Raw genomic sequence first — 14,448 nt, 5'->3', positions numbered from 1 at the left:
GTTGGAATAGAGGAACTGGTACTTAGAGATGGTAAGCAGAAAAGGCATGGGGGGAGACTGGGGATGGCTATAGGCTGGGACAGCCCGTGTTTTCTGAGAGTCCTGCTTTGGAATGGATAGGGGAGGGGTTGCTGGGCAGGGTCCTGGTTCCAGGAAGGCTGCTTCCTGGAAAGACAAGAACAGCCCTTGGCAGCGGCCAAGCTATTGCTGTTTATGGTTTGGAGGCTCATGTAACCTGCCACTGTAGTATGCCTCAGGTTCTAATTGCTGCTGGAAGTGGGCCTAGTGGGAACTGGGAATGGATCTGAGGCCTCTGAGCTTAACCAGACCTGCCGGGGCCCTCAGCTGTGTGGCTGAGATGAGAAAATAAGCATTGAGAACACTGGAGCCAAGGCATTTCTTTGAATGTTTACTAAGCAGCCAGAAGGTGACTTACTCCATTCCCCAGTTCCAGCCCCTGAGCATAGAGGGTTTAGGGTTAGGAGGAGTACCACAGACCGAAGAGGAAGTAGAGTTAAGGGCTTGGCAAGTTGCCCACTCCCGTCCCTGGTCTAGCTGCCTCAGAACTAAAGGAGGCCTGGAACTAACAAGTCACTCCCTTCCAGATTAGATGAGGCCAGCTGGCCTTTGGATGCCCCAGGAAGAGGTGGTGGCAGCAGTGGCATGAGGGATCCCTCTGTAACTCCACATGCCGGGTCATCTGCAACTGGATGAGATGTCCATTTCAAATTGAGCGTCATCTGGAGAGAGAAAAGGCAGGAGGACAGGTTGCTGGTCTGAGGATCTGCAGGCAGTGCAGAAACCCCTCTTGGAATTGAACCCCCACACTGTGTCACAGTGGCATTTGAACTCAAAGGCTGGGACAATTCTTAATTCCTGCTTTCCTTACCGGGTATCTCTTCCTCTGTCTCCTGCTCCTTCAGCTCCTCCAGCTTGGAGAGTGGGGCTGTTGGAGGAGTTGTGACCCCGGGAATCTGAGGGAGGCAGCAGGGGGGTGTCCGGGCAATGGGTGAGTTCTTGCACTCCAGCAGGAACTTTTGGTCGTAGATGATCCTGGTGCCTGTCAAGGGGTTGGGACTGAGGTAAGAGTCAGGAGCTTGGGTACAGAGGTGACTGGGGTCCCAGACTCAGGCCTTTTGGGGCCTGGACGTGAGGGTGGTGTTGAATTTCCCTGTGTATCAAAGGACATCTGCTCTGAAGCCCAGCTAGGTTCTCAGCAGATAAGCTTTCATAGTGCTTAAAATCTTCCAGACCTAACCAAGATGTGGGTATAAAGCAAGTGGGGCATCCCAGCTGGTATAGGCAGGGGCTTTATGTTTGGGGGAGCTTCAGATCTTGGCTGTAAGAGGAACACCAAACTTGGAGTTCAGGTACTTCATGCTGCTCCTCTACCACTCTGAAACCTTGCTTTGGTCTCACCAGTGAAGGTGACACCTAGACTAACAGCCTCAGGTGATTCAAGAAATGAAATAGTTGTGAAGGGTTCCACCCAGTGCTGTCACCTGGGCTATCTCCTGCCGGGAGGAGAAACAGTACTGTTCTAATCCTGACCCCTCCCAGGTCCTATAAGGTTCATACTAGCTCAGAGGAACTTGGCCACATAATGTCCTCAAAGGGCCCTGCCCTGTTCCTCCCCTCCGCTTCCGCGTGGCAGGAATCCCTGGGTCGGGAGCCCAGCAGCTCGTGATCCCAGGCTGCTCGCCCAACCAAACAGACGCCAGCCAGCAACACATAAACGGAGCAACTGCCCCAACTGTTCTAGCCATTGCACTTCTCAAGACCCAGTGTTTCCGGCTGAGGTCACGCTCAGTAGGGGGCCCTGGCCCCTATTCCTAGGAAGCAAAGTCGTGAGGGGTAAGGAGCACGTGTAAGGCACCAAGAACCCAGGCCACAATGAAGGATTACAGCCCAAACACACGGAAGTTAGGCTCATGGCCTCGTTGCATCACTTAGAAGTTTTTGGGAACTGAGCTTCCGCTCCAAACATTCTCCCCCAAAGCTACCTGTAGAGGGGCCTGCAGACAAGTCCTAGGCCTGTCCCTCCCCTCCCCCCGACCCGCAACAACAAGCACACGCTAATATGCCCACAGCCTGTGGACCCCTGCCCGGCCCGCTGACCTCCCGGGGTAGTGGCGTATAGCATGCCCCCCGGCGTGGTGCTGTAGCAGTCGGGCAGCTGGTCCCGGCCCCAGGGAATCGGGCAGCTAGTGGACGTTGACATAGCGAGCGGGAGGGGCAGCAAAGTAACCGCCTGGCGTTGAGGTCGAGGGGCGCAGCTCTGAGTCTGAGGCGGACTCAACCGACCACGTGCAGCTGCTGGTAACACTAGAACAACATCATGCCCAGGGCGGGCCACCTGCGGTCACTCAACCTGACAGTCCCGCTCTATCCGATAGGAAACCTGCCCGGTTCAGAGAAAGCTGGAAATGCGTCCAAAGTCCCAGGCCCCGCACCGGCTTCCAGTTCCTGCTGGCCCAGAGCTGGCCAACCTGCCTCTGAGTGCTGCAGCAGCTCAGCTATTTATTGTTCATAGCTGGGAGCTGGGGGCAGGCGAAGTAGGGCAAGCATTTTAATCCTGTACTAGTTCACCCATTCCTCGCCAGCTTTTGGATAGTAAAGCACTATGATTAGCCAAAGTCACACATCTTGCAGGAAGGGAAGCTGGGATTCAAATCTGACTGCATCTGATTCCAGGACTGTGCCCTTAAACCCAGCAGTGTACTGCCTCCCATAAACAGTAACAGTACAAGGCCGGGTGCTCATGCCTGTAATCCCAGCACTTTGGGAGGCTAAGGCGGGTGGATTGCTCGAGCCCAGGAGTCTGAGACCAGCCTGGGCAACATGGTGAAACCTAGTCTCTACTAAAAATACAAAAGTTAGCCGGGTGTGGCAGCATATGCCTGTGGACCCAGCTACTCAGGAAGCTGAGGTAGAAGGATGGGTTGAACCCAGGGGGGTGGAGGTTGCAGTGAGCGGAGATCGCGTCACTGCACTCCAGCCTGGGTGACAGCGAGACCCTGTCTCAAAACAAAAACAGTACGGGGTGAAACATGCCTTGATGGCCTGGAGCACAGCAGGAAAGGGAAGGTCAGGGAGGGCTGGTCATCTTTCTGAAGAAGTGGTACCTGGACTAATAAAAGGATGAGTCAAGTTTGGGGGCTACAGCTGAGGCATCACCAGTCAGGAGGCCTGCCCTTTGATCTCTCTACCAGTTAACTAAGGAAGGGCAGGGGGCTAGTGAGGAGGGCTTGGTCTTTAGTTAGCAGGAAAGAAAGGTCAAAGAGTTTGACCTTGGAGGTAAGTTTTTTTTATGTAGATATAGTGATAAGACAGGCTGGAGCGAGTTGGTGGGATTGGTGAAGATGTATATACACTGGAAATCTTGAATTCATCCAGCTGTCCTCTGTTTGGCTTCCTCAAAATCAGTACTGCCTCCACTGTCCCTTCCCCTCACCAAAAATTAAGTATAGACCACCTGACTGTACCCATTTATCAATATTCTCTCAGCTCTGGTTTCATCAGATTTCTCCTTAGGTCTGATTTCTTCACTCATTTAAAAAAATATTGCTTCTCAAACTATTTATTTTCTGAGATAGGGTTTTGCTCTGCTGCCCAGGCTGGAATGCAGTGGTGTAATCTCAGCTCACTGCAAACTCTGCCTCCTGCGCTCAGGGCATCATCCCACCTCAGCCTCCTGAGTAGCTGGGACCACAGGCGCCTGCCACCACAGTGGGCTAATTTTGGTATTTTTTGTAAAGACAAGGTTTCACCATGTTCCCCAGGCTGGTCTCAAACTCCTGAGCTCAAGTAACCTACCTGCCTCGGCCTCCCAAAGTGCTGGTATTATAAGTGTGAGCCACCACACCTGGCCAGCTTCTCAAACTTTAATGTGCATATAAATCATCTGGAGATACTGTTTTGTATTGTTTTGTTTTGTTTTTTTTTTTGAGACGGAGTCTCGCTCTGTTGCCCAGGCTGGAGTGCAGTGGCTGGATCTCAGCTCACTGCAAGCTCCGCCTCCCAGGTTTACGCCATTCTCCTGCCTCAGCCTCCCGAGTAGCTGGGACTACAGACGCCCGCCACCTCGCCCGGCTAGTTTTTTGTATTTTTTAGTAGAGACGGGGTTTCACCGTGTTAGCCAGGATGGTGTCGATCTCCCGACCTTGTGATCCGCCTGTCTCGGCTTCCCAAAGTGCTGGGATTACAGGCTTGAGCCACCACGCCCGGCCGAGATATTGTTAAAATGAGAATTCTGACACAGTATTGGTCTGGGGTGAGATTTTGGATTTTTTTTTTTTGAAACAGGGTCTCACTGTCACCCAAGCTGGAGTGTAGTGGTACAATCATGGCTCACTGCAGTCTCAACCTCCTGGGCTCAGGTGACCCTCCCACTTCAGTGTCCTGAATATCTGGGACCACAGGTGCATGCCGCTGTACCTGGCTAATTTTTAAATTTTTTGTAAAGGCGGGGTCGCACTGTGTTGCCCAGGCTGGTCTCAAACTTGTGGGCTCAAGTGATCCTCCCACCTTGGCCTCCCAAAGTGTTGAGATTACAGGCATGAGCCACTGAGCCCAGCCAATTGTGGATTTCTTTTTTTTTTGAGATGGAGTTTCACTATTGTCGCTCAGGCTGGAGTGTAATGGCATGATCTTGGCTCACCACAACCTCCGCTTCCCAGGTTTAAGCGATTCTCCTGCCTCAGCCTCCAGAGTAGCTGGGATTATAGGTATGCACCACCACACCCAGCTAATTTTGTATTTTTAGTAGAGACAGGGTTTCTCCATGTTGGTCAGGCTGGTCTTGAACTCCCGACCTCAGGTGATCCACCTGCCTCGGCCTCCCAAAGTGCTAGGATTACAGGTGTGAGCCACCACACCTGGCTGATATTTTTCTTTTTAAGATGGAGTCTTGCTCTGTCACCCAAGCTAGAGTGCCGTGGCATGATCTCGGCTCACTGCAACCTCTGCCTCCTGGCTTCAAGCAATTCTCCTGCCTCAGCCTCCCGAGTAGCTGGAATTACAGGCACCCACCACCACACCTGGCTAATTTTTTGTATTTTTAGTAGAGACCGGGTTTCACTATGTTAGCCAAGCTGCTCTCGAACTCCTGATCTCCAGTGATCTGCCTGCTTTGGCCTCCCAAAGTGCTAGAGTTACAGGTATGAGCCACCAGGCCTGGCTGCAATTGTGAATTTTTAATACAGTAATGCAAATGCTTCAGGGCCTCAGAAACACACTTCAGGTAGCAAGGGTTTGCATATTTTATTGTCCCGAAAAGGATTTTGGGTGTCTTACAAAATGGTGCATGCCAAAATGAAGTGTCTTAGCAGTGCTGGAGGGTAAAGCTTGGGAACAGATTGCAGTGAATCATTTATGATAACTCACCTTTTATACAAGGTGAGAAAGTGTCTGACGGGGAATGTGAGAATAGCGTGGAGGATGGTGAGATTTGAAGGTGGAGAGTCTAGCCTAGTGAAACCAGGTGGGGAAATGGGTGGTGGCTGTGAGGATGGAGAGAAGTGGATGAGATTCAGATACACAGAGGAAGAATAAAGTGACTGATTAAGAGTGGGGTGAGAGAAAGTGTAAACTAGGATAATTTTCAGTCTTTTGGCTTGAGAGTCTTGGTGGCTAGTAGCACCAACTAATATGGTAGGGAAAACAAGAAGAGCAGCATATCTTATGTGAGAGAATGAATAATATGTGTCCAGATGGAGCACAGTAGGAAGCTAGATATACTGAAGCCATGGGGAGAACTCTGAGTTAGTGGCTCAAATTTGGGTGGTGTGAAATTCAAGAGTGTGGGGATGGGCTAGGATCAGTGGCTCACACCTGTTAATTCCAGCATTTTGGGAGGCTGAGGTGGGAGGACTGCTTGAGCCCAGGAGTTCAAGACCTGGGCAATACAGCAAGACCCTATCTCCATTTATAACTAAATAAATGTGGGATGAGATCATCTGGGGAGAAGATACAGTATAGAAACCTGGGCATATCAACATTTATTTATTTAAAAGGTAGTAGAGAAAAATAATTCACCAAAAGAGACTGAGAAAGATGAGTCGGAAATAGGAGAATCGGGAGAAAAGTATCAAAGATTTTCAAGAATGGTCATTGTGGAAGTGAGGTCTTCCTTCTATTAATCTCTACCACAAAATAACAGCCGCAGTTACTACTACTATAATGACTACTGCTTGCAGCTAACTCTTCTGGAGTCACTGTGTGCTGTAAGAGCTGGGGAATACGTAGCTGGCTTTAGAGAGAAAGCCAGATTCATCATCCATGCAATCTGGATGAAGAAACAAGAATTTAAATCAGAGGGTCAATACTAATTACTGGCCGGGCAAGGTGGTTCTTGCCTGTAATCCCAGCACTCTGGGAGGCTGAGGCAGGCGAATCATTTGAGGTCAGGAGTTCAAGACCAGCCTGGCAAACATGGAGAAACCCCATCTCTACTAAAAATACAAAAATTAGCCAAGTGGTGGTGTGCGCCTGTAATCCCAGCTACTTGGGAGGCTGAGGTAGGAGAATTGCTTGAACTCAGGAGGCAGAGGTTGCAGTGAGGCAAGATGGCACCACTGCACTCCAGCCTAAGCAACAGAGTGAGACTCCGTCTCATTAAAAAATAAAAACCAACTAATTACCTATTAGAATATGGAAGTGTTTAAAAATACCTATGCCCAGGCCCCACCCCCAGATATCTGATTAAACCTATAAGGAAATACCAGGCCTCTGTTATCAGGCAAATTACTCTGGATTCACATTTAAGCGTTTCATTCATGATCTTCTTTTCCAAATTAGGTGTTGAAGCCCAGGGTCATGCCTTTTATTGGAGGTGGTCTTAACACACTTAAGTTTTTGATACTTAAAACCACCTTTCTCTCACCCATTGCCTAAAGGAGAGGATGGAGGCACATGAACCTGCCTGTTTGCAAATGACAAATCACTGAGGATAAATGGAAAATGCAGTATTACCAGAGCCCCTCACTATAGGGGGCAGGGTCCACTGGGAAGACATCATAACCAGTTGTATGTCTTGGTAGAAATGCTTCTTGTTAGAGAACAAGATGTTCATTCAGAAGCTGTTTTCCTACAGGCTTGCTTGCCTTTTCTTGGATTTACAATGTGGTCAAAGGCCTTTTTGTTTTTGTTTTTGTTTTTCATTAGATGAAGTCTCACTCTTATCACCCAGGCTGGAGTGCGATGGCACGATCTTGGCTCACTGCAACCTCCGCCTCCTCGGTTCAAGTGATTCTCCTGCCTCAGCCTCCCGAGTAGCTGGGATTACAGGCGCATACCACCACACCCGGCCAATTTTTGTATTTTTAGTAGAGACAGGGTTTCACCATGTTGGCCAAGCTGGTCTTGAACTCCTGACCTCAGGTGATCCACCCGCCTCGGCCTCCCAAAGTGCTGGGATTACAGGTATGAGCCACCGCGCCCAGCCCCAAAGGTCTTAAACAGTGGGACAGAACCACATATACTAAGTACTTCTCTCTCTGGCTTGAAATTATAATGTAGCCAGCCTTTCTCCTTTTTTTTTTTTTTTTGAGACAGAGTCTTGCTCTGTCGCCCAGGCTGGACTGCAGTAGTGTGATCTTGGCTCAGTGCAGCTTCTACCTCCTGTGTTCTAGCAATTCTCCTGCGTCAGCTTTCTGAGTAGCTGAAATTACAGGCACGTGCCACCACACCTGGCTAACTTTTTTTTTGAGATGGAGTCTGGCTCTGTCGCCTAGGCTGAAGTGCAATGGTGTGATCTCGGCTCACTGCAAGCTCTGCCTCCCGGGTTCACACCATTCTTCTGCCTCAGCTTCCCAAGTAGCTGGCACCCGCCACCACACCTGGCTAATTTTTTATATTGTTAGTAGAGATGGGGTTTCACTGTGTTAGCCAGGATTGTCTTGATCTCCTGACCTTGTGATCCGCCTGCCTCAGCCTCCCAGAGTGCTGGGATTATAGGCGTAAGCCACCATGCCCGGCCAACTTTTGTATTTTTAGTAGAGACAGGGTTTCACCATGTTGCCCAAGATGGTCTCAAACTGCTGACTTCAGGTGATCCACCCACCTCGGCCTCCCAAAGTGCTGGGATTACAAGCGTGAGCCACCATGCCCGGCCTCCCCTTCTATAAGTTAACTAAAACTGAGGATGGTTCTCTCTTGCACAGTTTTGGGATTGGGAGGAGGACTTGGCCAGAATCTACGTGAAGAGAGGGAAACCATAGTTCCAAGTCCTAAAATGTCTTACCTCTGATTAGGAGAGGCCACTATTGGCCGTCCAATTCTCTTCTTCGGTCTGGTTAGCTGAGGTGATGGGATTTCCCCTTTGAGAGCAGGGACTGAAGGAAGCAGACTGGCCTATAAAAGGGCAAGTCAGCACACTGTAGCCACAATAGGTTTAAAGGGTCTTAAAACATCAATAATTTTATTGGTAGCGGAATTTTATTACATTGAACACAAGTTGAAATAAGTGGGTCCAGAAACCTTGATGATATAGTTTCATTCCTATAGTTTCATTTCACTGGGTTTGATCTATACCTTAGCAGGATGTTTCTTCGTGACTTGAAGGCTCACTAAAGATGTGCAAGGTCTTCTACCTCCACTAAAATCTCAATACTGGCCCCCATAATAATGGCAGGATTTATTTCGATTCCTTATCAGAACCAATGCTAGGGGCTCTCTAACTTCAGCACTGTAAACAATCTAATGGCTTCCAATATTTCCATATCTTATATTCTTATTCACAAGAAGAAATCCTGTGTTAGAACTAGAAGACTCTTGAGTTCAATTTCAGATGAGAAAAGTGAAGCCCAGAAAGGTGAGATGATTTGCCTAAGGCCATAAAGCTTCAAGTGGCAGAAATGAAAATAGAATTTAGGCTCTGACTACTGTTCCACTGTACCCATGCTGTCTCCTCCCATATCCCTTATATATTTTGAAAGTAATTAAGTTCTTACCTGAGCTAGGTTTTATCCAAATGTTCAGGTTGGTAAAATAGCAGTAAAGTAGTGCCAGGAAGAGGCAGGCAGAGGAAGAAGAGATTTAGCAGGCGAAATGAGGTTGGGAGCAGGCTACTGGGATCCAAATAGTCAGAAAGAAAGGAAGGAAGTGCTGGTAAGAGGGAAGGGAGGAGCGTATCCTAAAGAACTACTCCCAACTGCACAACTGTTGTTTTCCTCCCAATTTTCCTAGGGATTCCTCATAATTATCTCCTTTCTCTTCATAAATTCTAGTTACTGACCTGAAATAAAATTTCTCATTTGGTTGTCCTCAAGGTGCGGAATATGGACTTAAGGGCTCCTCCAGACAATTCAAATGTATTGTAGACAGTTAAGATAGAATAAAACTCACCTTTTTGTCTCACTGAATAATTTATTTAGTATTATTTCTCACTAGTATATATTTCATCAAGAGTAGTTTCATTCATTTCACCAATTTTAGGTGATTTTTCTTGTTGCTGTTAATGTTAAGTGGAAACAGCAAGATATACAAGTGATCCAATAAGTCTTTTGTGCCCCACCCAACTGCCCCCACAAAGGTCAAGGGGCCCCTTAATGATACTTGATGTAGTTATCAATCACTACAGAGTAGTAGCTTCAATATAAACAAAACTTTCAAAATCCATTCAAAACACAAAATAAGACATAAGCTTAATTAAGGAAGCTTTTCTCATATGTAAGGTGATATAGAAGATAAAAGAAGCAGGTATATCTGACACAGATCAAACATAGTGTGCCTGATGTGGTCCTAGCTTTAGGACCTGGGCAGAGAAAATTAAGAATTCCTGTTGGCATGAGTGTAGAAAGGTGCTGCTAACATAGTTCTGTCCCTAGTTACTACTTTTTTTCTGTGCATCCGTCTTTGCCTTGATATGAGTTTTGGCTTCTCTCTCAGCTCCAAACATTTTCTTGTTTTCTTTTCTGTATTGCCTATACTGACCAGGAAAAATTCAGCTTTATTAAAACACAAGTAAGTTGATGACTATAATTTTCAGTGGGATAACTCTTCCTTCTCGGCATAGCCTATGGTTTGGCCAAAGCAGCCCATTCCAGGGTTCCTCTGTTTAGCTTGTTAAACATATTGATTCCATGCTTAGGGCCATGGAACTAAGTATTACTTAGTTACATGGAACTAAGTAAAATGTATGTAACTACATGTAAAACTTACAGAATTACTCACATATTTATAAACATTACTTTATATTATCTACATTATATACATTATAATGTAGATAATATAATTATATATAATATATAATATATAATTATATAATATGTAATATATAATATATATAATAAAATGTAACATGTAACTTAGTTACATGTAACTACATGTAAAACTTACAGAATTACACATATTTATAAACATATTATATACATTATAATGTATATAATATATAATATGTTATATAATATGACATTATATATTATATATTATATATTATGTATATAGTATAATATATATACATTATAAACATTACTCGTCTAATTCAATAATACAACAGAACGACGGGAGTCACCTCCCTCTTATGTCCCAACTCATATAAAACTTAAAATATCTATAACCGGATAAATCTTTCAGATAAAAAAGGTCAGGAAGCACAGAAGGAACCTGAAGTTGATAATTTGGGTGTCCCTACATTTGTTTAGTGTCATCTGATTTAAATCCAATTGTTCTTATTGACATTCTCAAGATCCACAGAGAAAAAACCTATCAGTGGCCTATCTGCTAGCTAAAGTCAGATAAGACACATTGCCAGAGCTTGAAACTTTCTCATATGTTAAAGGATATAGAAGACAACAAGGGAACAAGGAATGTTTAACACAGAATAAATAGGTAAATAGTCTTAAAAGTGCTTTTTCAAGGCAGTCTAAGAAGGGACTCAAGTGTTAAATGTGAGAAGCCTGTTACAAATATAGTATTAACCATCTGGTTCAATATAATGTGGATTGGGTGGTACCTGCATGACCACTGAAAGGATCACACCCCACTTCTAAAGACTGTTCATCTTTTTATTGAATATTCTGGTAAATATTTCACATTAATACAGGCTACATTACGTAGAGCCACTATATGACAAGAAATTTACTCAACTTTTTCCTTTTAAGTATGTAAACAATTATACATGTATTTATCACCCTAAAAGGTTGAAACATGTAATCAACTAATTCTCTTCTGCATACAAGTAGTATTCAGTATGTTTAGCCAAAAGCACTAAGGTCATATGATCTTAAGTTCAAAATGGCTAAACTAACCAGAGAACATAACCAGGTGGATAGGAAATCAATTTGTTCTTATACAATGGGCAATCAAATTTCCATTGCTAAAGCCTCAGAGAAAATTTCTTAGGCACATTAAAAAAAAATCCCCATAGTTCTTCCAAGGTCATAGGTTTCTTAAACAAGGCTAAAGAGTAAAGACCTTCTAACTTAGTTGACATATTTGAGATGCATGTTTCCAATATGAGGTGCCCACGTGCCAGGCCAAATCTGAAAAGGGGGAGGAAAAATTGGAATTTCTAATTAGGAATCTTTAGATAGTTACAAAATGAATATATAAATGCAATGGCAATTCACTGTTTCTGCCTAGGAAGAATACACATATATGAAATAAAGTGTTCAGTAGCATCATCTTGATATTGAAAAAGCAATCCAGATCGAAATGGTCAATTATGACTTTTGATATTCAGTACTTATACTTCTCACAAAACAAAAAGAATGATGTGATAAATCTAAAAAATAAAAGAGCATTAAGCCCATTTTACCTGCTGGGCATCAGTGCATTCAGTTGAATTTTGGATAACTTTTATCATAGGGTTCCAAGCAGGATCTGGGTTGTGAAGTCCATTAAACAGAGGGCCTCCTGGAACATCAGCAAGCTGAGGATGAGAGGGTATTATGGTGCCTCCATACATGGAAATTGGCAGACCCTAAAACAGCAGGAAAAAAGATTTAATCATAAAATTACTATAAATCCCATAATAGCAGCTTAGACTTCTCTAATTTTCCTCATTTAAAGAACTCCCAAAGATCCTATAAGTACAGTATGGCAGTGTTGAGAAAACAAAATGTTTATCTGCATCTGCAAGGCTTTTCAACAAAAAAGAAGAGAGAGAAAAAAACTAAATCCAACATGAAATCATCAGGACATTTCTCATATTTGATAAAAATAACCTCAACTAACTTTCCCATATTTTAGTTTCATGAATAAGCTTAAGCTAAGAAGAAAATGGGAACTCCACATGATTGCTTGCCAACATAAAGCTGTCAGAGCAGACAAGAAAGCATTAGTGAACTCATGGCCAGCTTTTAAGATGGGTAGAGGCCTCTCCCAAAGCTGCAGCAGCAGAACACAAACTGGCAAAACCCAAATCCCTCAGGTGTTTTCGGGGGATGGGGATATCTTCAGGATGAACTACTGTGGACAATGCTATGCACTCTTGAAATTGAGCAAAAGATCTAGCAAAGCCACAGAAACAAAAGAGAGCATTATTTCAACACAAAGTATTCCTTAACGTGACTACACTGGCTGACAAAGTGTCAAACAAGTTACAGTGATGTTTGTCAACTCACTTTAGAAAAATCCACAAAACCGCTTGCCATCGGCTGATGAAAAATGTTAGAGGGGGCTACCATTCCAGAATCATCTCTCTCCATTGGTTGATGTTGGGAGAATGTGCTTGGGTCTGATAATTGTTGATGCATTGGATGGTTCCCCATCACAGATTGCGACCAACCTGATAAGCCTTCTGGAAAGGATAATTGAAAACAAAGTTTTATATTTATTTGGATAAAACAACAAAACATTACCACTGTTATTACCAAACGTTACCAAATGTTATTGAAATCTTTCCTCTGAAGAGCTCAAAGCATATTTATCACAGTCTTGCTAGCCAAAGAAACCAGTTCCTGAAAAACTAGGTAAAGTCCTCTGAATACTCCACTTTACCCTGTCTTTCAAAAGATTAAGTGCTGTCTGAAAGAACTCAAATGATTACTTAAGAGAGAAAGGACACACACTTTGAATCTTTTGTTTCTGATCAACTCTATGTATTATCTCAACCAATATTCCAGACTCTGAAATTGAATTAACTCCTCAAAGACATAAACACCCTTCCCTAATTGAGTGTTAAACAAAGGAACTAAGTTTTTTTTTGTTTTTCTAAGGAACTAAGTTTTACTGGCAAACCTACAACTTACTTAAGATATCCCTCCAGAGAGAGAGCAAGGCAATTGTACCTGACACAGCATTGACACCAAATGACCAGATTCCACTGTGTCCAACGGGAGCGACAAAACTGGTCCCCACCGGAGCTTGTGCAACAGACCCTCCTTGCCGAATTCGGGCCAGTCTCTCTGTTCCAATTGGGGGAGGTATCTTTCGATCCTGACTGGCACTGACTCCTTTTGGTTGGCCCAATGTTGGTGGGGCAGAAGTGGCTGAAAGAGGTGAAGATGATTCCGAAGAAACAGATGGAATAGGAGAGTCACCTGGTGGCAAAATATTTCTCTATTGTTTTATTACATATAAAAACTATAAGAATATGAGAAACCTTGTTGGAAAGATCTATTCCACAACATAGGTTCTGTAAAGAAATTTTCATTTTAAAAGAACATTCAAATAAAATATAATTTCTATAAACATTATCCTATGCTACTTCTGCCTATAATAAGTATACAATAGTCTAAAAAATGTTTTCCCAACTGAACTAAACAATGCTAGAAAGGAAGCAGGACACATTTGCTTTTATTCTAGCTCTAAATAATCTTCTCAAAACATTATTGTCACTTTTTTTTTTTCGAGACAGAGTTTCGCTCTTGTTGCCCAGGCTGGAGTGCAATGGTGTGATCTTGGCTCACCACAACCTCTGCCTCCTGGGTTCAAGCGATTCTCCTGCCTCAGCCTCCCGGGTAGCTAGGATTACAGGCATGCACCACCTCACCCAGCTAATTTTGTATTTTCAGTAGAGATGGGGTTTCTCCATGTTGGTCAGGCTGGTCTCGAACTCCTGACCTCAGGTGATCTGCCCGTCTCAGCCTCCCAAAGTGCTGGGATTACAGATGTGTGCCACCGCGTCCGGCCACATTTTAAAATTAACTTAAATGTGGCAATATTTGCACAGTACCTAGCATATTTTCTAGAAAACATCTGGTGACCCTTTATACCTGTTCGTCTTTCTTTGTTCCCTTTCTACAGCCCTTTTTTTTTTTCTTTAAGGAAATAAGGTCAAATGTTAGCAAAACATTATATGATTTTGATTCACAGCTTTGCTTCTTAATGGAACTCTTGGGTGATTTGGGTAATTTTCCTTGTCAAAAAAGTCAATACTGACTACCTCATGATGCTCATTTAAAAAAAAAAAAAATCCAATTCGGTTCAATTCCACATACTTCATCTGTTCTAAACATTGAAATAAACAGAACGAAGGGGCCAGGCAGGTGGCTCACGCCTGTA

At 44.2% G+C, this 14,448-nt stretch overlaps 1 protein-coding gene across 17 annotated transcripts in view; it reads right to left on the bottom strand.

The window, feature by feature from the left end:
* Positions 1-396: 396 nt before the first annotated feature.
* LOC101003154 (ankyrin repeat and KH domain-containing protein 1) overlaps positions 397-14,448 on the bottom strand; it is a 140,988-nt gene continuing 126,936 nt past the window's right edge. For 8 of the 17 annotated variants that reach the window (XM_021939730.1, XM_021939735.1, XM_021939742.1 and 5 more), the window contains 6 exons: positions 13,233-13,484; positions 12,567-12,742; positions 11,759-11,923; positions 8,243-8,352; positions 890-1,060; positions 397-740 (listed from right to left, as the gene is read on the bottom strand). In XM_021939730.1, coding sequence (XP_021795422.1) covers positions 737-740; positions 890-1,060; positions 8,243-8,352; positions 11,759-11,923; positions 12,567-12,742; positions 13,233-13,484 — 878 coding nt within the window. In that variant the 3' untranslated portion in view covers positions 397-736. Of the gene's footprint in view, positions 741-889; positions 1,061-8,242; positions 8,353-8,951; positions 9,069-10,992; positions 11,484-11,758; positions 11,924-12,566; positions 12,743-13,232; positions 13,485-14,448 lie in introns of those variants that run through there. The other 9 variants (XM_021939738.1, XM_021939740.1, XM_021939739.2 and 6 more) reach the window with 6 other exon arrangements.

Source organism: Papio anubis, chromosome 5, assembly GCF_008728515.1.
Source record: "Papio anubis isolate 15944 chromosome 5, Panubis1.0, whole genome shotgun sequence".
In the NCBI taxonomy this organism is placed as follows: domain Eukaryota; kingdom Metazoa; phylum Chordata; class Mammalia; order Primates; family Cercopithecidae; genus Papio; species Papio anubis.
The sequence above is the reverse complement of the archived record's forward strand: the minus strand, read 5'-3'. Positions and strand labels throughout refer to the sequence as shown.